This window comes from Arachis hypogaea, chromosome 3 (assembly GCF_003086295.3).
Source record: "Arachis hypogaea cultivar Tifrunner chromosome 3, arahy.Tifrunner.gnm2.J5K5, whole genome shotgun sequence".
Taxonomy (NCBI): domain Eukaryota; kingdom Viridiplantae; phylum Streptophyta; class Magnoliopsida; order Fabales; family Fabaceae; genus Arachis; species Arachis hypogaea.
The window spans coordinates 9,602,105-9,629,174 of NC_092038.1; the positions used below are offsets into that span (position 1 = coordinate 9,602,105).

Genomic DNA, 27,070 nt, shown 5'->3' on the forward strand with positions numbered 1-27,070 from the left:
ACCAAAGAAGTACGTAGTCTTTCAAAAGAAGACAACTTCATAATAGAACCTTTGAAAAATCACGCTAAAATTTAAAATAAATGTACATTCAGAAAAATTGAAAGGAAAATGCATGGAATGGAAGAAACTTCCTTCCTTAATATTTGAATTTTAAGTTTGGGTCGAGTCTCACTCTTAACTCGGATAAATATATATGATGGAAATTATAGTGAATTCGACTTTACGTGGAGTTGATACCCGAGAGTCATTAGATGATTTGATTGATTTGACTAAATTTTCATCTAACGGTTTTTAGATATCAACTTCACGTGAAGTCGACTATTTTCACCAATATATATATATATAGAGAGAAAATATAGGGAGCCAATGGAATGTTTGTACAATGTGTACAATAGAGATTTACGAAGTATTAGAGATATAATCATTAATGTTACCTTTTTCCATCTGTTGAAGCTTTTGGGATGAGTGGTATCATGGCATGGTATAAAAATATAGGTAATGTTTATTTTATAACTCAATAGTCCATTGTACACATTGTATACTTAAACCATTGACTCCCTAGCACTACCCATATATATTTGAATTTCCATGTTTACCCTTATTTGTGATTGCCATTTGCCAGTGCAATCTAGTTCCCGCTATCTTCGGCGATGTTTGAAAGTTTCCTCATCTTTCTTTTGTGTTTGAATGTTATAGCAAAACAAAATAATTTGCATGGTTTGATCAGTGATCAGTAACAATGGAGAGGTACCTCAGAGACAACTTTTACGTTCAGCCCAAGCGCCCTACCTCCGACGCCCTCCGCCGATGGAGGTCCGCCGTCGCCGTCGTCAAGAACCCCCGCCGCCGATTCCGTATGGTCGCCAATCTCGCCCAACGCGCCGAAGCCGAACAGAAGCGCAAGAAGAGTCAGGTTCCTCAATTACTTCCCTGCATTATTATTATTATTCTTCTCTTTTTTCTTCGTTCTTTCCTTCCTTCGTTTTTCTTTTTCCTCTCAACACTTCTCGATCCAATTTTAACACTCAATAAAAATCAAATAGCGCGCGCCACAAAGAAAACCTAACTGCGATTTTTTTTACTTTTTAATTTTGTTTTCATTCCGAGTTTGATTTTCCTAGCGTGCAAATGAAGCTAGCTATTTAGTTCTTCTCTCTCGACTTAAACCATTTCTAGTTTAACAATTTCTACTTAGTATTTCAGCTTCCAGTTTCTGATCTGTTTTTTTCTACTATAATTAATTATGGACGAATTTCAAATAATGAACTAGTTCAACGAATTGTTTCAACCTTAGTTACTATCTGATTGACATTTTAGCTTAACATATAAAATTATGGTAGCTAGGCTCTACACAAAATGTTACTATATTAATTAGTGATGCCATGAGCATAATTTATTTAAGTGTTTTATAAATACCAAACCATTTTTTTTCATGCAAACGTAATTATGAATGGATTTAAAACAAAAAAATTATTTGAATGGCTATTTTTGCTTAGATTAATTACAATGATTTTTTGAAACATTTTTCATGTTAAAATATATGTTTCTACCAACTAATTTGGATTGGTTCATTGGTCAGCTACAAATAGCGGTAGTAGTTTAAATTCTGTTTTGCATATGCAGCAACTCATTGTAGCGATATACTGTTAACTAGAGTTGTTTGCAACAGATTAGTCATTGGCTTATTGAATTAGGAGGATATTGTGGGAAATTCTACCTTAATGTACTGTTATATCCAAGATTATCCTTGATTAATAAGTTTTCTCCTTAAACTTGGCTATGATTGTGCCTGTATTTTATGTTATCCATGGGCCCGTGACTATGGACCACACTTAACCCCTTATATGCTGTAATTATGTCAGAATAGATACGAGGTATAGCACTACCTTTGAGTCGTTTTCTTCTTTTCTGCAATACTTTCCCAGTTGATCTGTTTCACAGAACTTCTTCTGCAAGTAACATTTTCTTATGGCAGAAAGATAAAATTTATTGGAAACCACAATAGTACAGTTATAGTAACTAAATCTCAGTTATCGTTATGCTTTCAATGTCAAAGTAGTGTCCATAAACCTTGTATACAAAGGTTTCCTCTTGTGTATGCTAATCAGCTAATGATTCTGTCATAGTAAAGCAGAATTAACAGAATAATTATAGTTATATTGCTATAGACATGGAAAAACAAGAAGGTAGAGATCATTTACATCCTATAGGAGTAGCCATGGATTTTCATATACCCACCGGTCAACCAAAGCAATAATTTTGCTATTCCATCTTTGTTTATTTGTTAAGAGTCACGTCAATAGTTTGTCCTGGACCTAGATCACATGGTGCTGAAGAGTGAAGATCACGATCAAACTTTGCATAGTTAGAAATTTTTTTTTCTTAAAAAAGTCCAATTTTCAGTAAAAATACAGAATGAAACTTTTATTAGTTTAATAACATGCTATCATGATCTTTGTCCGAGCAATTCACAAATGATATCAAACATTTACTTTGCCATGATGATAGCGAAAATGCTCCTATATGCTCTGCCTGTGACACTTCTATTTTGGAAAATTTCATATGAACAGAATTGGTTCACCTATGTTTCCCTTTTTTTCCCCTTTAATTTCCAATAATGGTATCATACATATATCTACACTTTTGGTTGTTTCATTAATGGTGTAATAATATTAATTTGTCTGTCATCACTGTGCTTATTCTTGAACAAGAAAATACTATATTATGATCTTGGTGGCGTAAGCAGAATGTTTGTAGCTAGAAATAGTATTCATTTCCACGTGCTTCCTAACTCTTTCTGATTAACGTTGCATGAAATGCATTTATTATCCGTCTCTCTTATCACACCATGCTTATGCCTCAACTATATTTGACCACAGGAAAAGGTCAGGGTGGCTCTCTATGTGCAAAAAGCAGCATTGCAATTCATTAGCGGTATTTGCATTTTTTGAATCCCATTATTCACTCGTCTTTTTCTCATGTCACCAACACAAATTCCCCCTTCTTCTGTTACTTACTATTTTGTTTTTCCAAATTCTCACACAGCTGGAAACCGTAGTTCTGAGTACATGCTCTCCAAAGAGGTACAAGAAGCGGGTTTTGGAATTGAGCCAGATGAATTAGCGGAAATTGTTCATTCCCATGACACCAAATCTTTGGAGCGCAATGAAGGAGTTGAAGGTTTAGCTAAGCGTGTTTGTGTGTCTCTTCAAGATGGTATTCATTCACAAGATATTTCACACAGACAGAAGATCTTCGGTTGTAATCAGTACACAGAGAAGCCGCAAAGAAGCTTCTGGATGTTTGTTTGGGATGCAATGCAAGACTTGACACTCATGATCCTCATTGTCTGTGCTGTGATTTCAGTAGGTGTTGGAATATCAACGGAAGGTTTTCCAAAAGGTATGTATGATGGAGTTGGAATTATACTTTGCATTCTGTTAGTGGTATTTGTCACTTCAATCAGTGACTACAGACAGAGTTTGCAATTCAAAGATTTGGATAAAGAAAAGAAGAATGTCAGAATCCAAGTCACAAGAGAGGGTAAAAGACAGAAGGTTTCGATTTATGAACTTGTGGTGGGAGACATAGTTCATCTTTCAATAGGAGATGTAATCCCTGCAGATGGAATTTTCATATCAGGTTTCAGCTTGTTGATTGATGAATCAAGCTTATCTGGTGAGAGTGAAGCAGTGCATGTTGATCATGAGAAGCCTTTTCTTCTATCAGGGACATCCGTTCAAGATGGTTCTGCAAAGATGCTAGTGACTTCTGTTGGTATGAGAACTGAATGGGGAAAACTGATGGATACTTTGAATGAAGGAGGTGATGACGAGACACCACTTCAGGTCAAGCTCAATGGTGTTGCCACAATTATAGGAAAGATAGGACTTGGTTTTGCAGTCCTAACATTCCTGGTTTTGACTGGAAGGTACTTGTTGGAGAAAGTAAAACATCATGAGATTGCTCATTGGTCCATGGATGATGCATCAAAGCTTCTCAATTTCTTTGCCACTGCTGTGATCATAATTGTTGTGGCAGTTCCTGAGGGACTTCCTTTGGCAGTCACACTAAGCCTTGCGTTTGCAATGAAGAAACTTATGAATGATAAGGCACTTGTAAGGCACCTTTCGGCATGCGAAACGATGGGCTCGGCCGGCTGTATCTGCACGGATAAGACAGGAACCTTGACGACAAATCACATGGTTGTTGACAAGTTATGGATATGTGAACAAACTAAGGCAATAAAAAAGGGTGATGGTGAGAGTGTCTTGAAGAATTTTGTTCCTGAAGAGATATTTGATCTCTTTCTGCAGTCTATATTTCAGAACACAGGCTCTGAGATTGTCAAAGGGGAAGATGGTAAGAACAAGGTCATGGGAACTCCCACGGAAACGGCATTGTTGGAATGCGGATTGATGTTGGGAGGTGATTCTAAATCTTACAATGACAAGTACAAGATAATGAAGGTTGAGCCTTTCAATTCTGAGAAAAAAAAGATGTCTGTGCTTGTGGCCCTTCCTGATGGCACCATCAACAAGTCTAGAGCATTTTGTAAAGGAGCATCAGAAATAGTTCTCAAGAATTGTAACAAGGTTATTAATGCAGATGGGAAAGTGGTGGATTTGAATGAAGAACAGAGAAAGAGCATCATAGAAGTAATAGATGGTTTTGCTTGTGAGGCTCTGAGAACACTCGGCATTGCCTTCAAGGATATGGAAGGATCTTCTTCTGAAAGTAATGGCATTCCTGAGGATAACTACACATTCGTAGCAATTATTGGAATCAAGGATCCAGTGAGACCTGGAGTTAAAGAAGCTGTGAAGACTTGTTTAGAAGCTGGAATCAATGTTAGAATGGTAACTGGTGATAACATAAACACTGCTAAAGCCATTGCTAAAGAATGTGGCATCTTGACAGATGGAATTGCTATTGAGGGACCAGAATTCAGGAATAAAAGCCAGCAGGAGTTGGAGGAGATCATACCAAAACTCCAGGTTCATTCCAATTCCACATCTTGATTCTCTTATTTATATGTTCCATAGCTACTTTTTTAATGTTTAGCAAACATGGTAACCCTAAAAAATTTGTTTGCTTTATTTGTATAGGTGATGGCTAGGTCCCTGCCTCTTGACAAGCACAAATTAGTAACCCATTTGAGGAATGATTTTAATGAAGTTGTGGCAGTGACAGGTGATGGGACCAATGATGCTCCAGCATTACATGAGGCTGATATTGGACTCGCCATGGGTATTGCAGGGACAGAGGTTTGTCATGCACACAATCTATATATCATGGATTACTTCCATTGTACTTCCTCAGTTCCTTTTTACCTAACTTTTTGGTATATCATTGGATTAATGAATCTGAATATAATTGTATCTGGGTACTTTATTAAAAAATTTACCAACAGATAGTATATTTCATCATTAATTATTCCATGCTAGATAAATGTGTGAATTCATTACATGCTCCATTGCATGCTATTGTGCTAAGCATGTAAACCTCCATGTTCTGTAGGTTGCAAAAGAGAATGCGGATGTGATTGTAATGGACGACAACTTTGCCACCATAGTGAATGTTGCCAAATGGGGTCGTTCTGTTTATATAAACATACAAAAGTTTGTTCAGTTCCAATTAACAGTCAACGTTGTAGCTCTCATGCTAAATTTTGTTTCAGCATGTGTCTCAGGTATTACACATAATATTATTTTCAATTTTCAATCACTTTCAAGGTCATAGTCATGCTTCCTAATCTCAATACAAAATCTATCAGGCTCTGCTCCTCTTACCGCTGTTCAAATGCTTTGGGTGAACATGATCATGGACACACTTGGCGCATTGGCATTGGCTACTGAACCTCCCCATGGTGGACTCATGAAGAGGCCACCTATTGGAAAGGACACCAAATTCATAACCCCTGTCATGTGGAGGAACATAATTGGTCAGAGTATTTATCAAACTATTGTCCTGTTGCTACTCAAATTTCGCGGCAAGCAGATTCTCAAGCTCAGTGATTCTGATTCTACCCTACTCAATACTGTCATATTCAACGCCTTTGTATTTTGCCAGGTACCATATCAGTCAACTTACTTTTGCATTCAAATTTCTTTCCCTAAGCTTATGTGTAGTAAATGTGTCTACAATTGTCTTAAGCTTTTATCAAAACTATTTTTATGGTAAAAATGTTGTTACTTTTTTTGGCCAAGTTTCAAAAGTCTCTTAAAATTAGGTTACATTAAAGATGACACCCCTTGATTTGTGATACCTACATTCATCCACATAAAGGGAATGTTAATGACATGTTTATAAGACATGTTAGTATCACCATTTTACAAAATATAAAATTGTCGAATCTCATATAGGTGGTAATTTCCAAAAAAACATTTTTATCTGAAGATGATATTATAAACTGTTAGATGGTTTGATATGTTTGACCGAGCCATCTAACATCTCACAATATAATAGAACTAACCACCTGTCATGTAATCTTAATCTTGCAAAAGTTACTAAGTATAATACACTTTTAACAGATAGAGAGTTGACATATTACATTGTTTTGCTTGCGTTCATTAAATGATGTGGTTGAATACACCCATATTATTACATAAATAATATGTATATTTGAAATGAATAGGTGTTCAACGAGATAAATAGCCGTGACATGGAAAAGATAAATGTTGTAAGAGGCATGTTGAGCAGCTGGGTATTCCTTGTGGTGATAGCATCAACAGTAACATTTCAAGTGGTAATAGTTGAGTTTTTAGGAACATTTGCACAAACAGTGCCACTGAGTAAGGACTTGTGGTTATTCAGCGTGTTAATTGGTGCGGTTAGTTTAGTGATAGCTGTTGTCCTAAAATGCATTCCTGTTGGTACCACTGACTCCCATTATCAACCTGCTTCTCATGATGGCTACGAGCAGCTACCAAGTGGACCTGACATGGCATGAACCATCACACTATGATCTTCATTATAAGCTTTCATAATGAAGATATATCATAAATTCCTCTTGCGCATTTCTCTCCATCCCAATTCCAATTTTTTTGGGTGCACTCTCATTCTTTTTTATTAGGGTAGCCATTACTTTCGGAAGTTTATAAGAAATGAAAGGGAAAAAAAAAATCCATGGTTCTGTAATTTTGTAGTAAACTTTGTATTGGACTGAAATTATTATTTATTAGGGGTTTAAGGTTAATAGGCTCTTTTTTTGTTCATAAAAAAATATTTATAGTTTTTTAGTTCCTTTTTTGAATGAAGGAGTGAAAGCCCTTGGATATTTTTGCATAGTTATTCGGCCGAATTTGAAATTGATTTTTTTTTTTGGAAGTAAAAGAGCTCAACTTGAATACTTATTACTCTATCTTTTTTTCAATTGTTATTTTTGTCCTTTCTGCCATTATTTTTTTTTTTCTCGTGCTTGATGTCTTCAACTGAGTTAATAAACTCATTACTCGTTAGTTAAGAATAATCATTAGTTAGTTTAACATTGTTAGAGATTACTATAGTATTTTATTATTTTTGTATTGTAGTGTAACAACTATAACTACAAAAGTTTAGGATTTTACATAACTCAGCTTTTAGCATGATTTCCAAGGCGACTTGTTACTGTTTAACAACATGCACTATTTTTTAAAAGGATAAAATATATTTTTTATTTTAGAGTTTAATAAAAGCTTAAAAAAATATTTTTAAATTTTATTTTATTTTAATTTTATTCAAAAAATTTACGATTTGCATTAAATATATTTTTGGTAGTTAATTTTTTAAAAAAAATTATGATTAATTAGTAATAATTTTACAAGAACAATCTTCAAATAAATAAAGTAGATATAGTTGTCATGTATTATTGCTAGATTATCGTAATTTTTCTGAAAATTTAGCTATTATGAGTATATTTGATGCAAACAAAAAAATTTAGAGAAACAAAATAAAATTTAAAAGATTTTTTAAAATTTTTGATATATTTCAAAGATAAAAAAATATTTACTTAAAAAAAAAACATGCATGTCTGATGACTCGCTTGAGTTGTATGTAAATGAATTTATTTATTTTAATCTTTTTGCAAGGATTTAGACATATTTGGAAACACGTGGTTCGTTGTGTGAAGAATATTTATAAGCTTAAAAGATATGGCGATTCCTCGTGAGACAAGAAAGAAATTTCATCTTTAAAGAAAAGCTCCATGTTTCAAAGCATACATACCTTCCTATTGTATTGTCCTAAATTAATTATTTGACGTATATATCAAGTATAGTTTCATTAATTGATTTGAAGAAATGTAAGACTCAGAGTAATTACTATTTTATGTGTGAGAACTCGGACAACTTCAGCCTTCAGCTAATATTCTTATTTTTGTTTCATAAAAATAATAATAATAAGATTTGTATTTTTCTCCAAAAATTTGTCTTCATCAATCTCAACTTCCAACCGACCATCCATATACTACTAACAAAATAATTTAGCAGATTCTTCTACTTTTTTAGCATGAATAATAATAACTGAGCTTTTTTTTTTTTCAACAAGATATAGTTTTTTTTTGGGGGGGGGGGTGTTTGTGTGAAACTTTTTAAGTGTTGTCAACGACATTTATATTTTCAACACGAGGTTGTCTTTTAGTGCAAACAAAGCAATTGAGCTGTTAAATATTGGTAGAATTGATATAAGTTTTGCTAACGGATATACTTATTATTTATAAAGATTATCAATGTAAAATGTTTATATTATTCAGAAGATGAAAAGCTCTGATTTCAATGAATTTATGAAGTAAATTGTTATAAAATTTTGCATTATAATAAGTAACTCAAAACCTTGATAGAACTGAATCCTTTTGACCAACTCAGTTGTTGGGTTTTGATTCTAAAAGAAGAAGTATGATGTGTGTTATGTGGTGTTAGCATGGCACATTCTTTCTTCTTTATCCTCAACATACACTTTGGAATAGTGGTTGTATATAAGTGCTGACATGTTTACGTGTGTCCATGTGCAATTTAAATTTGTCTATCTATTTATAACATGCACACCCCAATATTCTTGCAAAACTATATGCCAACATTATCATGTTCATGTTATTATGTTATGCACATTCCATATAATATCTTTGACCTTCCACCAATCCCTCTTTTTTTCACCACTTCATTCTTTTTTCCAATCACCTTCATTCTATTTACTGATTTCATTAAATAATTTTCACACTACAAAAAATTATCGGAATAGCGACCGATTATAATGGTCGCTAAAACTTTAGTCGATAATTTAAAAATAGCGACTAATTTCAATCGGTAACTATTAGCGACCGATTTTAGCGATCAATTTTCAACCAATGCTACTAAACTAATACCAAATGATCATATATCTTATTAATAAGACAATAACAACATATGGAATGTAGATCCTATCATATTCTTGCTACAAAACACTTGTTAGAGCTATTGGACTATATAGACACCTTTTATTTCTCAATTTAATATTTTATAATGAATAATTATTACTATGAGATGGTGATGTAACTACTTTATTGCAAATTGCAATTGTTTTTGTTTAGTTATCAATTCCCTTTTCAGGTTTATTCATGCCATTCTTCCCTTTCCGAGATTTCAATCTACCAAAGATTTTTCTTTTTGTTCGGTACACATAAAGTCTAATGTCATAGACACAGAAAATATGGGCTATTAATGACTTTTTTAAGAAAAAGAAAAGGAGAAAAAAAAAAGATCAGTGGTCACTATCTTCAAAATTAAATATTAAATATTATTACTACATGACAAAAAAGAAGCCACGATATATATAAGCTGTATCCCCTATCCCCAAAATCATGCATATATATAACAAAAAATGTCAATAAAACATTAAAACTGTTTCTTTTGACTTCAAGATTTAACTCAGCTTTTTAAATTTATCACTCACAAAATATATAAAAAAATCTCTTTCCTTTTTATCAAACGTGATGTAGATGGCAAGCCATTAACATGCATCAATTATATGAAAATGGACAAACTTTTTTTTAACCTAGTTATGTCGTGCTACTTTATTTTGCAAGACAAGATTAGAGTTACAAATCTTAAAAACTAGGTGAAGAGAACCAAAATTTTGTCTCTATGATGATTACTTAGTTACTGAGCACAATTATCGATGATAATATTATGTGTATATAAAAAATTAATTAATACGTATATTTATATATAAATATATAATGACTGAAATTTTAGTCTTAAAATATCAGTTTTGTATGATTATTAGTAAAAAAATTTCCAAAAACATTTGAGTATATATAAAAAAAAAAACACTGTCCCATGTTTTCTAGAATTCTAAGCCATTAGAATTTAGAACTAACAAATGTAACACATGCCACATAACAAGGCCATGACATGTGAAAACATGTCTTCGTCAAAATCGGGAACAAGATTAATATCATTTATTTATGCACACACAACTTAGTCCCCAAAACCACAATTCATCAGTTCGTTAACTCCCAAGAAAACTCGAACCTGGGATTCACCAAAGTCACTGCTTCTAGTCACATGTTACCAATCACCACCATTGAGGGTAAAATAGTCTTGCATGGTTATGACATGATCCTCAATATAATTGAATCAATTTAGTTATCAGCTAAGTTTCTGCTTCGTTATGAAAATTTGATCTTGTTTGGCTTGTAACTTTGTATTTTAAATAGTCTAACCTAAGTTTCCCTCTATTATTATTATTATTATATAGCCCAAGGTCAAATTGGGAAACCTAATGTTGATACTTAAAGTGATAAACTATGTAATTCTTAGAGCCTAATAATCTCTTTCGAACTTAAAGTGTAAATTTTACATACGTCTTTTTTTTTAAATCTTTCTTTTAAATTATTAAAGCAGATATCATGTACTAAAATTACTTATTTCAGTAATTTAAACTAATACATATAAATTATCTTATACCAATGAACTATAACTCAAATGACATTGTCATTTCATACACACCTAGAGATTACGGATTCGAGTCTCACTCTTAATTTTGAAAAATAATTACTTTGTTTCAACCAAACAAAAACCCTTCTCAAACTCAAAAAAAAAACATTCAAACCAAACTCAACATAATTCAACAAGTTAAAGTAATTTTTACAAAAAGTGATTCTTCTAAAAAAAAATGGAGCCAAACACACACCAACTTGTCAAGACAAACCAACTAACATGACGGCTTGTGCTTATCCACTAGGTGGTGCCACTCCTCTTTTCAAAACCCCTTAACCCTACACAATACATCACCTAGAACTATTAAAAACTTCACACATAAATATAGATTTTTAAACATGGTAAATGAAATAAGAGAGAGAGAGAGAGAAAAGGGCACAGTAAGTAAGTAAGAAAAACAAGTGTTTGTACTATTACTATGACTATGTGATAATTTTGATGTTATGAGAGAGTCACAAGACCACAGAGCCCAAAAGATTCCCCAGTAAAACTGGCCACTTTTGTCATACGTGTGGGCATCTACCCCTACTTTTAGATCTGTGTATGTATGTCCTTTCCTGTCAAGGAGAGAGATTAACTAATGCTGTATCTATAGATTTTTATATAGATATAGTGAGAGAAAGTGGCATCACTCACATGGGTAGGTGCTGGTGGGTAGGACCCATTCACAACCTGGCAATATATAAATGTTAAATGGCCCACTTGCAGTGTCAGCAACACCCCCATGTGATCTTGTGCCCTTCTTCTGGGCCCCACACCCTTCTTTCCCCCCCTCCAATAATGGCAAAAATTTCTGATTACACCACCATTGTTTTTTTGTTCAAATTCAAACCCCTTATTTTTAAATCATTAGTTATCATGGTAGTTTTGTATTTATTGTGTAACAAACTCAAAATTACACCTTTTAAGTACAAAGTGAGTAAGCAATAAAAATAAGGTGGTTAATAGTTAAATACTCCTCTAGTGATAATATTCGTTAGATAATTTCATATATTTGTAATGCCAAAATCTCTTTATAAGAATATCTCCCAAATGAGCTATACACATGTTGAGCTTGAATAATTGGAGGAACAAAGAGACAAATTCTCATCTTTAAGAAATCAAAATGATTAAAGACAGAGAGAGAAAGAGAGAATAACTAGAAAGAGGCAAAAACAAAAATAAGAAAACAAATTAAGCTCTAAAAATTAAAGAAACTCACTTTTGATTCATTCTTCCTTTTTTTTTTCTAAAATCTTTCTCTTTTCTTTGTCTTCTGGTAATCTAAGGAGGGGTTTCATAACTCTGTGTAACAACTAAGTAGAGCAGTGATACAAGTACAAACATAAAATCTGCAACAGAAATATTGGAACTTAAAAAAAAAAACACCCTTCCCAGCTACTAATATAATAAGATTAACAAATTATACATGTTCCTTTTTTTTCTCACTCACTCACTCCTGGCCTTGAAACTCAAATTTCCCATCATGGGGTAGGTGGGATTTGAATCAATCAGCCTTGTAGTTATACAAACTCCAACTTTAATTTGCATGCATGCTCTCTTTTCTTTCTTACTGAGTTATGCTTCAGCTGTACATTAATATAAGGACTTAGAATTTAGAAATTTTACCTGTGATGGCAACATAGGACACTAAAGAGGATATCTTCTAATAACTACTACATCATCCTCCAATGATAAAGGGAGGGGAATAAAAGATAAAAGAAGAAAATTACACTGCCAGGAGTTACACTACTACACATTGGAGACTCTTGATTCCTTTTTTTTTTAACTGTGTTATTTTTTTTAGACCTGTGGTTCAGCTTACTACAGAAATGAAAAAGAAGAAAAGAAAAGAAAATGGTACAATAATGCTACCAAAAGAAAAGAAGGAACACATGCCCCACTTTCCTTTACTGAAACTGCTTTTTACGTATGCATTTTGTATGGTAGTAAGTAGTATAGTATTGATGATTGATGGTGATGGCCACGGTGCTGGTGATTCTCTACAAGATTTGTTTTTGTGTTTCTTCTCTTCCTGCAAAATCATATTTGGAACCATATAAAAGATTACTTAAATTCAACAAAGTAATCTCCAAATCAAGAACTTGGTCTTACATAAAAGGGTCCGAAGTTAATACCCGAAAATACTCGGGGGAACGGGGTACTAAATGCCGATGGCGCCGCCGGTCCCGGCTAACATCCCAATAGTTCCATGGCCAGAAGAGAACCTAAAGTTTCAAAACAAACCCAGATGAAATCATATTCCAAAGTTCAAAACTTTATTAATGGTTACTGAAATTCATGGCTTAAATAAATGTAACATCAGTAGTTGAGTACCTAGGTATTTGGCAGTTAAAGGATTTGAATGAACCCATGTCAAGAGCAGATGCTGATGGAAGTAGAGAGCTAGTTCCAAATTTGGAGTTGGCAGAAGAAGCTGAGGGATCTGCATCAATGGCCTCATTAGGTCCATTGTTGAAGGCAGCCATGTAATCCCCAACAGCAGCTTTTGTAGGTGAAGCAAAAGGGCTATCAGGGAGATTATGCTCCAAACTGCATTTTATTCATACAATAATATTTAACTACTTTAATTAAATAATAAATAAAAAAGGGAAGACCTGAATAAATGCACAAAATTTTTGTGCATGGACTAAAAGAGGGAATTTGATGCAAAAAAGAAAATAAAGGCCTTTTTGCTATTCTTGTAGTACCCTTTTGGTAATTATTCTAAATGAGAATAAAATTCTATACCATTCTTGTAGATCACTGTCTTCATGACTTGAACTTTGCTTGCCATTGCCATCACTATATCCATTCTCTCCATTATTGGTTCCAACTTCCTTGCCAACAGATATGTTGACTGTCTGTTGACCAATAACCGAAACCGGTGCCGTGCTACTTGGAGCAGAAGCTGATCCATTCTCTGTAACAATTAAAACAGCATAAATATGTGTACATAAACAAATTTGTAGCTGCAAGCAACGGCATTGTGTCGTGTGTGCACATATACATACCCTCCGGCGAATCCGGGGTGCCGTGAAACGAATGATGAACAAGAGTTTGGTTGAACATGTTAGGAGAGTGTGTTGGGGATGGTATCGGACTTCCGGCGGAGAGGGCTCGATGATGGTGCTGCTTCTTGATGTCAAGGAGCTGCAGACCCATCAACCTCCTACTTTGGAGCTCAAGAGCTTGCTGCAAATCAGCCTGCTCCTCCATCTTCCTCCTCCAAAGCATGTCTTGAGTGTTGTAGAACATTCTCCCTCCTAAAAACACAACAAATTTTTGCCAATTAAGGACTAATAATCTAGATTACAAATACCAAAAGAAAGTTATATATATGAATGCATTATGAATCTACCTAGTTGGAGATCATATTGGTCTCTAGCATCTAGTCCAGTAGGAGTGCCACAAGGTGAAAAATCCCTATCTACCTGTTGCTGTTGCTTCCTACAAAATCAAATTCAAATTCAAAGCATTATTGTGTGAGACAATTAAGAAAGAATTAAAGAAAGAAAAAAAAAAGACAAGAAGAAAAGACTATAGAAGAATGAGTAGGTGCCTGTACTTGTCTGGAACTTTGCCCTTCTCCTTGTAAGGCTTAACAAGCACTCTTGCATCACACACAAAATGAGGGTTCCCTTTCGAGAGAATGAGCTTCACTGTCTCCGGATAAACGAATGTAACAAATCCGAACATGCGCTTCTGCTGGTATGGGATTCTCACATCTTGAACTGGCCCATAAATGCTTCAAGTTTCAACAACAAAAAGATAAGTCATGAAGTGAGTATACCAAATTTGAAGTTTAAAAAGAGTAAGCTAAGTAGCAACAAAGAAGAACCTGAAGTAGTTGGAAACATCTTCCTCTCTAAAAGTGCTGTCAGCTGGGAAAGTCAAATAGATCTGCCTGGAAGCTGGGTTGACCATGCCAGGGCTGTTCAAAGAGAAGTCACTCCTTTCAAGCCTCGATCTTCCGAATTTGTGCAAGTCCTCGCTCATCATCAAAGCCGCAGCCGCAGCCCTATTAGCAAATTATGCAAACCATTATTAGAATTCAACTTGTTTGAGAACTTGAGTACATGAGAAATTAAAACCTCACCTTTGAGTATCATTTTGCTGCTGCTGCTGCTGCTGCTGCTGTAAGAGGAAATTCATGCACTTTGAAGAGTAAGGAAAGCTTGAAGATGCCATGAGTTGAGAAGCAGCAGCAAATCTTTGTTGCTGAGCAGTTTTAGATCTGAGAAGTTCATGACACTGCTCCATCATCTCAATCTTGCTTGGAGAACCAACCATTGCAGCAGCAGCAGCAGCACCATCAGCTTCTCCAAGTCCACCACCATGGAGGAACCTGCAGCTAGTGCCATTCTTGCAGTACCCTCTAGCAAAGTAAAGACAAGGCTTCCAACCAAACCCGGAATTGGGATCCTCCGAAGCCAAACATGCATCATTCACTGAACAACTTCTCCTATGAAGAGGCCCTCCCCAGCCATAAGAAGGGAACAAAGAGGGGTCACCAGCACCAGTAGGACTAGAAGCCATGTCTGAGTGAGGGTAGAACAAATCATGGCTCTTGTTATGGTGTGAACCACCACAAGCAGCCGCAGCAAGAGTAGAATTTGGAGAACCATCGTTCAAGAATGAAAGCTGGTCCTGTAACTGGTACTCATCAATTGGATCTGACCCTCCATTTGCATAAAAGGGTAGAGAAGATGAAGTTGTGGAAGAAGAACCAACAACCAAGTTGTTAGGACTCATCAAGTCCTCAGGGTTTTGAAGGTCAGACATGGCAGCCCAAGAAGCTGAAGAAGAAGAAGGGTTTGGTATGGTTAGAGCAGGTGGAAGGTTCATCCCACTACCAAGCCTTGAAGAAGAAGAAGTTGAGTTCTGCCTTGAAATGTTAACCGGGTTGGTAGAAGCTGAAAGAAAAGGTGATGGAGATGGTGGAGTTGAAGGTGTAGGAGGAGAGTTTGAAGGTAAACCCAAGTCTTTTCTAGCTTTGGAAATCACAGAGTGAAGTAAAGCTTCTGGTCCAAATGCTAACCTAATCATCTCCTTCTCACCATGGTCTTGAATCAGAAGCAGACCCATGATTTTTGAAGCGTTTTCAGGGTCCATGCTTTGGATCCTTGAGAACACTATCCTAGTTGCTTCGTAACCATCCATGGCAAACCAGCAAACAAGGGAAAAAGATTGCTACTTTCTTCCACAAAGACAAACTTTCAACTCACCCCACTTCTAAAAATCCAATTTTTATGTGCGTGCGTGTGTATGTAACACTCTCTCTCTCTTTCTCTCTCTTTCTCTTTCCCCCCTTCTCTCTCTCTCTATTACAAGTAAAGTTTCTTTCTCAACCACACACAAGAGCTACCTACCAAGTTGAGATGAGTGGTGGCACAGTGTGTTTCTTTCTCATATTCTTCCTGCAAAAAGAGGCACACAAAGAGAGAGGGAAGAAAAAAAAGCTAAGTTAAAGAAGAAAAAGAGAGAGAGAAAAGAGAGAGAGAGAGAGGAAGATGATGATGAAGATGAAGAAGTAGTAAGTAGTAGTAGAGAAGGGGGAAAAAGTGAAGTGTTAAAAAGGAGTATTCTCGTGTGGTTGATTAATATGGAGAAGGAGGAAGAAGGTGATTACAGTTTACCCTTTGATTAATAAAAGAGGGAGAGATAGAGAGAGGGACATAACATGGTGGTTGAATTTCTCTATAAAGAAGTAATGAGTGCTAAAGTTGCAGACAACAAAATAAACAAAAAAACAAAAACAAAACAAGTTACCCTTTTTTTCCATTTTTATTTATTATTATTTAAATCATTATATTACAATTAATAAGCTCCTTCTAAATCCAAAACTAAATGTCAATCAAAATCCCCCCTTTTTTCCAAATTGAATACGAAATATAAGAGTAAGGCCTTACCCAATAAAGGGTATAAATATATATAGGGACTAGTGTTGTGTTTGAACCTTGAAATGAAGAGAGATGAAGGGTGAGATTATTAGTTCAAAGATTGAGAGTGGGGTGGTCAAAGAGAGTGATTAATATTACTAGAAAAGCCAAACCACCGCCTTATTTAAAACCTGGTGACAGATGCAAATGCAAACAAGTTGATGCAGTTGCAGTAACAGTTGCAGTATGCAGAAGATGGGTGCAGTTGTTGCAGAAACAACAACAATCACCATGAATGTGAATTTCCCCTCGATGCCCCTTCTTCAATCCTCAAAGCTTGTGAGTGAGTGAGTGTCCTTTGAGAGCATGGTAAAAGGCAAAGGACGACTAGGACAACAACAACATCATCAACAACAACCAACAAGCGCGAGACGCCGTGCGTGTGCTCCTGTCTCCTTGTATTTGGAGAAAAAAATATACCTTCTCTTACTTCTTTCAATAACCCCCACAAAAATAACCGAATTCATCAATTCTTTTATTATTCAATACACACTAACTAAATCAGGTAATTTTTTTTTATCTAGTTTACTCTGTTATTTTTGTTACTCTCTCAATTTTGTTATCCCATGTCAAAATTTTCTTATATAAATTATGAATTTATTTATCAATTTAATTGTTAAAAATTGATATAATTCCAAGCTAATTTTTTTAGGTATTAATTAAATTTTTGTGTAGTACTCAATTTTTAAATTTTTATAGTATTTTTTAAAATTTTGGAAACGTATTGTCTCGTTTTTAAAATTCTAAAAAATATTTTAAAATTTAATAACTGAGTATTACATCAAAGTTTGGTTAATATCTAAAAAAAATTACAACAATTCCATCCTACAAATTAATTATGTAAAATTTCATAAAATCTTGAAATAATTTGATATTTTCTAAATTTTAAAATAACTGTTACCGAATAATTCATCAAATTCAATTTCAGTAAGTACATCCTTACACAACCAATAAGGAAGTGAATAAAAGAGTTGGGTTATTATTTCTTGAGAATTTATTCAAATATAAGTTCAATTGAGTTTATCACTATTTAAATTAGATTTAATTATTTTATTGATTTCTATAGTTTTGCGAAATTTTCAAGTAGGTCCTATACTTTTTTTTTTCAATTAGATCCGTTGTAATAGTAATTGGCTTAATTATATAGGGATCTAACTAAAAAAATTTGGTACAGGGACTTAAATAAAAAGAAAAAAAAGTATAAAAACTCAATTGAAAAAAAAAATTGGTGCAGGGATCCAATTAAAAGAAAAAAATATAAAGACCTAATTAAAAATTTCGCAAAATTATAAGAATCAACAGAATAATTAAACCTTTAAATTATTAGTAGGATGATTAATTGAAAAGAAGAAAAATACTAAAGATAACATGTTTTAAAAATAAGAAATAATATATCAAAACCAGCTGTTACTATTTAACTTCATTTAATGTCTTAAACTCTTTGATAACTATGTTTTATTCATACTTTTCCTAATGTAATGTAAGTATGTCAAATTATTGCTCTTAACTATAGTTGTAGTTTAATGACTAAGTTCAACAACTCTCTTAATTGGACTAATCACGTTAATGGAATGAGAATTCATGATAAGACCACATAAACAAGCACTTTTTTCGGCAAGATATACTTTAATTTATGATAATTTGTTTGTTTAGCTTGTTTTAATATATGAGCTTAGATTTATCAATTAGAAACATTTTAGGTTCATTGCTCCTAAAAAAAGACATTAAAAAAATCAAATAATTACATAATATATTAAATCAAAAAAATAAAAGACGAACAAAAAATTAAGAGAATAAAATAAAAAAAATCTAAGGTAATAAACAAAAATTTTTTTATAACTAAGATATATTATATCAGCATTCAATTTGATATGTCAGTATTTAGTGGAATAAATTAATAACAAAAATTAGAATAGATAACTTTCAAATATAATTAAACTAAAACTAAAAGAAATATTTATAAAAACTAAAACAAAAAAACATATATATTTTATTGGAAAAAAAAACTATAACGAGTAGTATAACAAAATATGAGAGAGTAGATATTTGAAAAATATTTCTCTTTTCACATTTTGTCTTGTCGCAATATGTGGGGCTAATTGCTAAGAAAATATTAAGGCCTGTGTATACTATTTGTGAATATAGGATACATGATAAGACAGTCACCAAAAAAATGATACATGATAAGATACTACATTGGTTTACCATTTATATTTAGATTTAGATCGAATGGTTTGGAATAAATTTGGTGTAAATATATATGGTATTTTACATTTTATATTATATCGTACATGTTTAAATTACAGTCTAGTTTTTCTAATTATAAAATGTTGTTAAAGTATAAATATACCTACATCATATTTTACTTTTGTTATAGTGTTTGTAACTAATATTCTAAAGATTTTTATTAATAAAATTCTAATCTTAAACATTTTTATAATAAAAAATATAAATAAACTTTTGGTTTTTACAAAATTAGAATATATATATATATTACAAAGATAAAGGATTTTATTTCATTATTTATATATAAGCCATTGAAGTAAAGACGTTATAAACAATATTTAGAGAGGACAATAGAATAGAATAGAATGTATATTTTAATATCAACATCCGTTCCAAATATTAATTATTTGTCTGTCTCATTATCCATAGGTATTTTATTTATCACTTTAAATTTATACATAGGTATTTTACAGTCTTGTATTCAAACATCAATTTTTTATCTTTTTTTAATAACATTTTTTTGTATAAAATATAGGATAAACTATATACTCCAATTATCTTTGTGCGAATAAAAATATTTTTAAATTTTATTATTGATGAAAATATTTTTAAATAATTTAAAAATATACCAAAAATACTCATTTGTGATAAAAAAAAACATGTTCCACTAATAAAAAAAGTGTGATATACCTCACTTGTCAATGTTAGAGACTTATTTATTACATAAAAAATTATGTTTATTACATTACCATTAACCTTTTTTATTAATGTAGAATATCTTAGTTCACAAGTTTGTATTTTATAATTTTTTTAAATAATTTGAAGATATTTTTGTAAAAATTTAAAAATATTTTTGTTAGTAACAAAATAATTTAAGCATTTTTCATAATTTATCCTAAGATATAATCCATGGTATATAAAAGCAAAATATAAAGTACTAAAAAGATTATGTATACATTATAAATTATAAATAATCTTAAAAGAAATCAAATTCATCAAAGTTTAATTTATTAAATCTGATCATTCATTTTAAACATTTATTTATGTATGTTCGAAGCGAATACGAAACATATACTGATATATGAGAAAAAACAACTATCTTTTACACTTATTTCATATTGAAATAAATACTATCAAATACTCTTTAGTACCCGTTTTAAACCTCAATCAATAATTAAAAATTTAATCCAAATATGTTAGAATAAATCAAATTAGGTCAAATTTTGTTATTCTCAATAATACCAATGCCTCTTAATTTTTTAATCAGTATTTTAAATAATAATTTTATATTATATTATATTATATTTATTAAGATGAAAATATAAATATGTAAAAATGATTAAATAATATACAATCACAATTTATAAAAATCAATTAAAATAAAAAATTAAATATGCAACAAAAAGTCTAATATAATATAATATAATATTAGTGGTGGTTGTTTGAGGGGATCTAGATCTATGTTTGAGATACAAAATTGCAAAATATATAGACTTCACTTGGCTTGGCCTTTGCCCCCTCCCCACCCCTAATCTCTGACACGCTCTTTGTTCTCTGAATAGAACACTCGCGGTGAAGGAGTGTAGTGTTCACGCTCCAAGCTAATCAGCGTAGTGTGTGGACCCTACCATTCACGTTATTATCAATCACCATTCATTGGAGAGTGGTCAGCACGCTCTCTTGATTGCCTCATCATGTGTCTTTCTTCCAAGGACAGAGTAGTCAATGCCACAATCAACACCCTCCCTTCCTGTCTTTTCTCTCTCCATATTTAAAGCTACTATATTACTAATCAAAAATACTTCATAATTAGTAAATTTTTTTATTTTTAATCAGCAATTAATTATTCATATTTAAAAATATAAATAAAAAATATATTATTAAATTATTAAATTAAAAAAATAAATTAATAATTAAAAATAATAATAAATTGTATTAATCCTTTAACATTTTTCTAACAAAAAAATAGTGATAACAATCAAATAATCTTTATTTTTAAAATTATTGTTATTCAATAAAAAAATATAACTCTTTAAAAATTCTTAAAATTCTTAAATTAATCCCCGCATATAGATGAATAATATGATGTTAGAGACTAATTTAATTTGGATGACAAAATAAAAATTTAAAAGACTAGTTTAATAATTAAAATTTGTTAAACACTAAAATATCGTAGTATCTTTTGAAGATTCAATCAGATTATTACTTTTAATATTTTAATAAAATAAATTTAATTATTTAATTATTTTTAAGTATAATCATTATATTAATAATAATTATTTTATGGTGTCTATTAGTAATAATCATTTTTTAGGTAACATTTCTATTTTCAAATTTATTTCTTAACATATATTCCCTTCCTTAAAAAAAATTAATACCAAAGACCATTAAGAGGTATAAATTAAGTAAAAGAACCAATTGTATTTAAATTAATAAAAAGATTAAAATAAAATTTAATTATAATGAAGGACTTGGTAGATATTAATACTTTTGATTTTGTTCAACTAAACATTTACCAAATTTATTCCAATTTTTTGAATATTTGAGAATGTTTTAAAAGATTTTAAAAAATTTTAAAAAAAATTTAAAATTTCTAAAAAGTTATAAAATATTGTAAAAAAAATGTAAATGTATATAAAAATATGGAAAGTAATATAAAATAATCTAAAAGTATTTAGAGAAATATGGGAGAATAAATATTTGTAATAAAAGTTTTAAATAATCAATTTGGATCGTTAATTATATTTAATTCTAACCATCAATTGAGGAGGTGGATGGCTATCAATAGGAGTGAGACTTTGGGTATGTTTGGCAAAAACGTTAAAAAAAAAGAAGTTTTATTTTTATGGCCGATTATCTTAGAAAATTAGGTGAAAAATTTATTTCTTTTTAACTAATCCCATCCTTCATTTTTTTTCTATAAAAAGGATACCAGTAACGATTACTTTCACAGTAGTTTTTTGTAGTTCTTCCTATTTCTTCATGGTTCTTAGTTTTAATTTTTTTCATCAAAATGGTTTAAATTTGTTTCAATCACTAACAAAGTGTAGTGTTCTAATTTTTTATGTTATATTTTTATATGAATTTTTTTATTATTTATTATACTATTTTTTATATGTATATTTTTTATGAAATCTTTTTTATTTTTGTTTGGCTTTATTCATATGATTTTTTATTTATTTTATTGTATTTCTTTTATTCATATGACAAATATTGTTGATTTTTTTATAGTGCTCTAATTTTTAGATATTTTATTAATTTTTGTGATATTTTTATTATTTTTTGTGTATATGAATTCTTTTTTTCCATCCTGCATTGTATTTATATTGTGTATGAAATTTTTTTATTTTTTATTTGATTTTATTCATATGAATTTTATTTATCTTTTATTATATTTTTTTGTTCATATGATATATGTTGTTAGTTTTATAGAATTTTTATTTTTTATCTGTATTATTTTTTTATTCTTTGATGTACTCTATTTTTATTTTGTATTAATTTTTTTATTTTTTATTTTGATTTTGTAAAATTTATAATTATAATTATTATATACTATATTTATTATCCAAATTTTATGATATAAATTATGATCCTATAAAAAAAAGATAAAATAAATAAAAAACTAATTATAAATAACAATAGAGTCATATATAATGAAAAATAGTTGATACAACAAAGGAAATGGATTATAGTCTAAAATAATACTAAACTAAAGAATACTGACCGTACTAAAAAAAATATAAAATATTTTTTTATATTATAAAATTTATAGTACTCTCTTTCATATTTTATTTTTATTGTATTTATTTTATTTATATGATAAATATTTTTTATATTATTTTTGTTAGCGTTTTGATTTTGCATGTATATAAAAAAATTATTTAAATTGATGTCTCTTTTGGTAATTTTTCATCTAAAAGTGATTTTGAGTAGTATAATCCAAACAACATTTATTTTACTATAATCAATTTTGATATAAAGATTGCCAAACATAAATCACGTTAACACAAACTTACTTTTTATCAAAATCAATTTTGCAAAATCAATTCTATGCAAACTCCTGCAAACTGTAATCCAAACACACACTTAGAGTTTAGGTGTATAAGTATGTGTTTGGATTACAGTTTATAAACCAGAGTTTGCATATAATTGATTTTGTAAAATTGATTTTGATGATAAGTTAGTTTGGGTTAACGTGATTTATGTTTGGTAATCTTTATATCAAAATTGATTATAGTAAAATAAATGTTGTTTGGATTATACTATTCAAAATCACTTTTAGATAAAAAATTACTAAAATAACATCAATTTTATATACCTGCAAAATCAGAATACTATAAAAAATAATATAAAAAATATTTATCATATAAATAAAATAAATACAATAAAAAATAAAAATATAAAAGAGAGTACTATAAATTTTATAATGTCACACAAAAAGAAAATATTCTATAATTTTTTTTAGTATCGTCAGTACTCTTTAATTTAGTATTATTTTAGACTATAAATTTTTATTATTTATGACTCTATTTTTACTTATAATTAATTTTTTATTTATTTTGTCCTTTTTTATAGGATCATAATTTATATTATTCAAAATTTTGATAATAAACGTAGTAGATAATAATTACAATTACAATTACAAATTTTACAAATTCAGAATAAAAAATAAACAGAATTAATACAAAACAAAAATAGAGTACATCAAAGAATAAAAAAAATTATACAGATAAGAAATAATAAAAATTCCATAAAACCAACAACATATATCATATGAACAAAAAAAATACCATAAAACGTAAATAAAATTCATATGAATAAAATCAAATAAAAATAAAAAAATTTCAATTTGTTAGTGATTGAAATAAATCTGAACGATTTTGATGAAAAAAATGGAACTAAAAAATTATGAAGAAGTAGGAAGAACTACAAAGAATGACTGTGAAGATAATAGTTACTAGTATCATTCTTATAGAAGAAAATGAAGGGTAGGGTTGGTAAAAAAGAAATATTTTAGCTTCTCCTAGACATGAAACGTGAAACGTGAAACGCAGAAGCTACAAATTTGAGCTTCTCCTAAACGTGGGTTCAGAGGCAGAATTAATTCTGCGTTCACAAAGATAAAAATTGCCAAACATCAAAGTGAAACTTTCAAAAAGCTCAAACGGACTTCTCTCCTCCCCAACGTGTTTGCCAAACACACCCTAAATCATTTGTAACAAACACTTGAGCAATAAAGTATTCTTTTCACCAAATCTTTTTTTCTTTTGTATTCTTAGATTTCTTGCGAAGTATTGAGAGTTAGGCTGACTTGGTTTTAACTCAAGAGGTTGAGTATGTCCGAGTGTCAACATGGTAGCGTAGGAGCGTGTCCAAGGCCGTGACAATTTGACATCAAAACAAGATTCGGGAGAGAGCACAAGTGGTTTGTGGGTATGACTTCTATGTTAAAAAATGTTCTATCATCTATGAATGAGCGCTTCTAAAAGGTAGAACATGACAAGGAGACCTTCGAGTCTCACGTGTTGGGAGAACTAGATGCTTTCAAAGAAAGCATGCTCCAAATCGAAGAGAAACTTGAGAATTCTTTGAAGTTTTTTGAGGAAGTTCAAGTTTAGTTTGAAGAGGCAAAATCTTAACTAACTATTATAAGGGAGACGACAAAGATTAACCTCTCAGAGCCAAAGGAGTTCAAGGACGTGAGGGAGGCTCGAGAAATGGAGAACATCCTATGGCAAATGGAGACGTACTTCGAAGGCCACGGGGTGGTCAAAAAAGTAACAAAGATACGCACAGCAACTCTCTACCTTTCTGATAATGCTACTTTATGGTAGAGAAAAAAGTGCGTAGACATAAAAAATGGTACTTGTAACATAGCTGCATGGGAAGATTTTAAAAGAGAGTTAAAAATGTAATTCTTTCTTGAAAATGTGGTCTATAAAGCAAGAAAGAAATTGAGAGAGTTGAAGCACAAAAGTAAGATTAGTGACTACATAAAGGAGTTCACTACTCTCACGCTTCAAATCTCCAACTTACCATCAGAGGATGCGTTGTTCTTCTTCCTTGGGCAAAGCAAAAATTACAAAGGATAAATGTTAAGGATGTTAACGAAGTCATCGTGGTGGCCGAATCATTCACTGAGTATCATCGGAGAGATTCTAAACCCAAGTCTTCCTCCAAACCTAGTTCTACTAAAGTTCGGAAAGACAAGAAAAAGTGTTTCTCAACCAAAAAAGAAAGAAAGTACTCTTCAAAGAAAGAATATGAGAAAAAGAAGAAAGCTTTTGTATCCAAAGGAGGATGCTTCGTGCGCAAGGGACCACACCAAATGAAGGACTGTCAAAAACTATGGACTCTGGCATCTATCGCTGAAGAACGAAAAGTTCAATCGCAGGTGACTGAATGTGTTGGATCTGTCCAACTCATAAATGCTATGAAGGAAAAAAGGCAAGTCCTACATAAAAGAAAGGCCTGATGTATGTCAAAACCTTTATCAATAAAAAACTTGTTATGGTTATGATTGACACTGATACTGTACACAACTTCATCACGCCTGATGAAGTAAAGAGGCTTGAGTTAAAGATCATCAAAAAGAATGGCTGGTTTAAATCCGTGAATACCAACGGTGAACCTCTTAAGGGAGTAGCAAAAGGGGTTGAGATGACCCTTGGTTCTTGGAAGGGTCTTGTGGATTTCTCAGTACCATCCATAGACGATTTTAAAATAGTCATCGAGATTGATTTGTAAAGGAGAGCAAATATAGTATCTACGTCATACTACGACATAGTATGCGTCATAGAGAAATGATCTTCATGCATGGTTCCTAAAGTCTCAAAAGCCGGAGGAATCCCGATGCTCTCGACTATGAAACTCAAGAAATATTTTAAGAAGGGAGAGATGATGTATTTAGTTCTACTACAAAAGAGTCAACATTCGGGAGAAATTGTTCCCCCTAAAATCAAGGAAGTCCTTAAAAAAATAAGGATGTGATGTCTCCCGAGTTGCCAAAATAACTACCACTTAGAAGAAAAGTGGACCATAATATTGAATTGAAGTTTGAAGCGAAGTTGTCTTTCTCAGCACCATACAGGACGACAGTCATTTCCATGGTTGGAGGAGACATTATATGCATCATCAAGAAAAGGTTACAAGATGATCCATTAGCCACGGAGTTGGTAGAGTTGGCTAGAGAATGTAAGACCAAACAATTTTGACTAGAAAATGACCTTCACTACACCAAAAAAAGAAGATTATACGTCTCCAAGTGAAAAAATTTGAGGAGAAAGTTAGTGAAGGAATGCCACGACACTAAGTGGGCCGGTCATCAAGGACAACGAAGGACTTTGGTGCTCATTGAATCTTCGTATTATTGTCCAAAAATGAGAGATGAAGTGAAGAGTTATATGAAAACTTGTCTTGTGTGCCAACAAGATAAGATTAAAAATAAGATACCAAACGAATTGTTGGAACTTCTACCTCCGCCAGAGCGACCATGAAAAAATGTATCTCTATATTTCATCTCTATCTTACCAAAGTCCGAGTGGTTTGGATCTATTCTCGTAATAGTGGATCGATTCTCGAAGTATACTGCTTTTATACATTTCCCTACTGATTGCACTTCTGAGGAAGCAACACGATTATTCTTCAAGAATGTGGTGAAGTATTGGGGATTGCTTAAGAGTATCACGAGTCATCGAGATCCACGGTTCACAGGACGACTATGGACAGAGATATTCAAACTACTTGGATCTATCCACTTCTCGACAAGCTTCCATCCTCAAACTGATGGGCAGACTAAGAGTAAATGCCTTATTCAAGTGTTATTTGAGGAATTTCGTAAGCGCTAATCAAAATGATTGGACAAAAATTTTAGGCATTGCTCAATTCTCATACAATCTGTAAAGGAGCGAGTCCATAAGGAATAGTACATTCGAAATCGTGACTGGACAACAACTACTTACACCACAC

At 31.6% G+C, this 27,070-nt stretch overlaps 2 protein-coding genes across 5 annotated transcripts; one reads left to right on the forward strand and one right to left on the reverse strand.

Annotated features, from left to right (window-relative positions):
* Window positions 1–604: 604 nt before the first annotated feature.
* Window positions 605–7,194, forward strand: LOC112789378 (putative calcium-transporting ATPase 11, plasma membrane-type). Its single transcript, XM_025831239.3, has 7 exons — window positions 605–913; window positions 2,880–2,934; window positions 3,046–4,997; window positions 5,109–5,267; window positions 5,521–5,692; window positions 5,777–6,072; window positions 6,638–7,194. Exons 1-7 carry the CDS (start codon window positions 740–742, stop codon window positions 6,950–6,952), a joined length of 3,123 nt encoding a protein of 1,040 aa, XP_025687024.1. The 5' UTR covers window positions 605–739; the 3' UTR covers window positions 6,953–7,194.
* A 4,948-nt stretch (window positions 7,195–12,142) lies between these two features.
* Window positions 12,143–17,331, reverse strand: LOC112789379 (zinc finger CCCH domain-containing protein 53). 4 transcript variants are annotated; one of them, XM_025831242.3, is made up of 9 exons: window positions 15,034–17,331; window positions 14,776–14,955; window positions 14,503–14,682; window positions 14,296–14,384; window positions 13,949–14,200; window positions 13,686–13,857; window positions 13,272–13,487; window positions 13,073–13,162; window positions 12,143–12,969 (listed from the first exon to the last, which is right to left on the reverse strand). In XM_025831242.3, the coding sequence occupies exons 1-8, from the start codon at window positions 16,095–16,097 to the stop codon at window positions 13,099–13,101; spliced, it is 2,217 nt and encodes a 738-aa protein (XP_025687027.1). In that variant the 5' UTR covers window positions 16,098–17,331; the 3' UTR covers window positions 12,143–12,969; window positions 13,073–13,098. The 4 variants fall into 4 exon arrangements, with proteins under 4 accessions (XP_025687027.1, XP_072088443.1, XP_029151772.1 ...); XM_072232342.1 differs by having other exon boundaries at window positions 13,050–13,162; window positions 15,034–17,323; XM_029295939.2 differs by having other exon boundaries at window positions 14,497–14,682; window positions 15,034–17,249.
* Window positions 17,332–27,070: the final 9,739 nt, after the last annotated feature.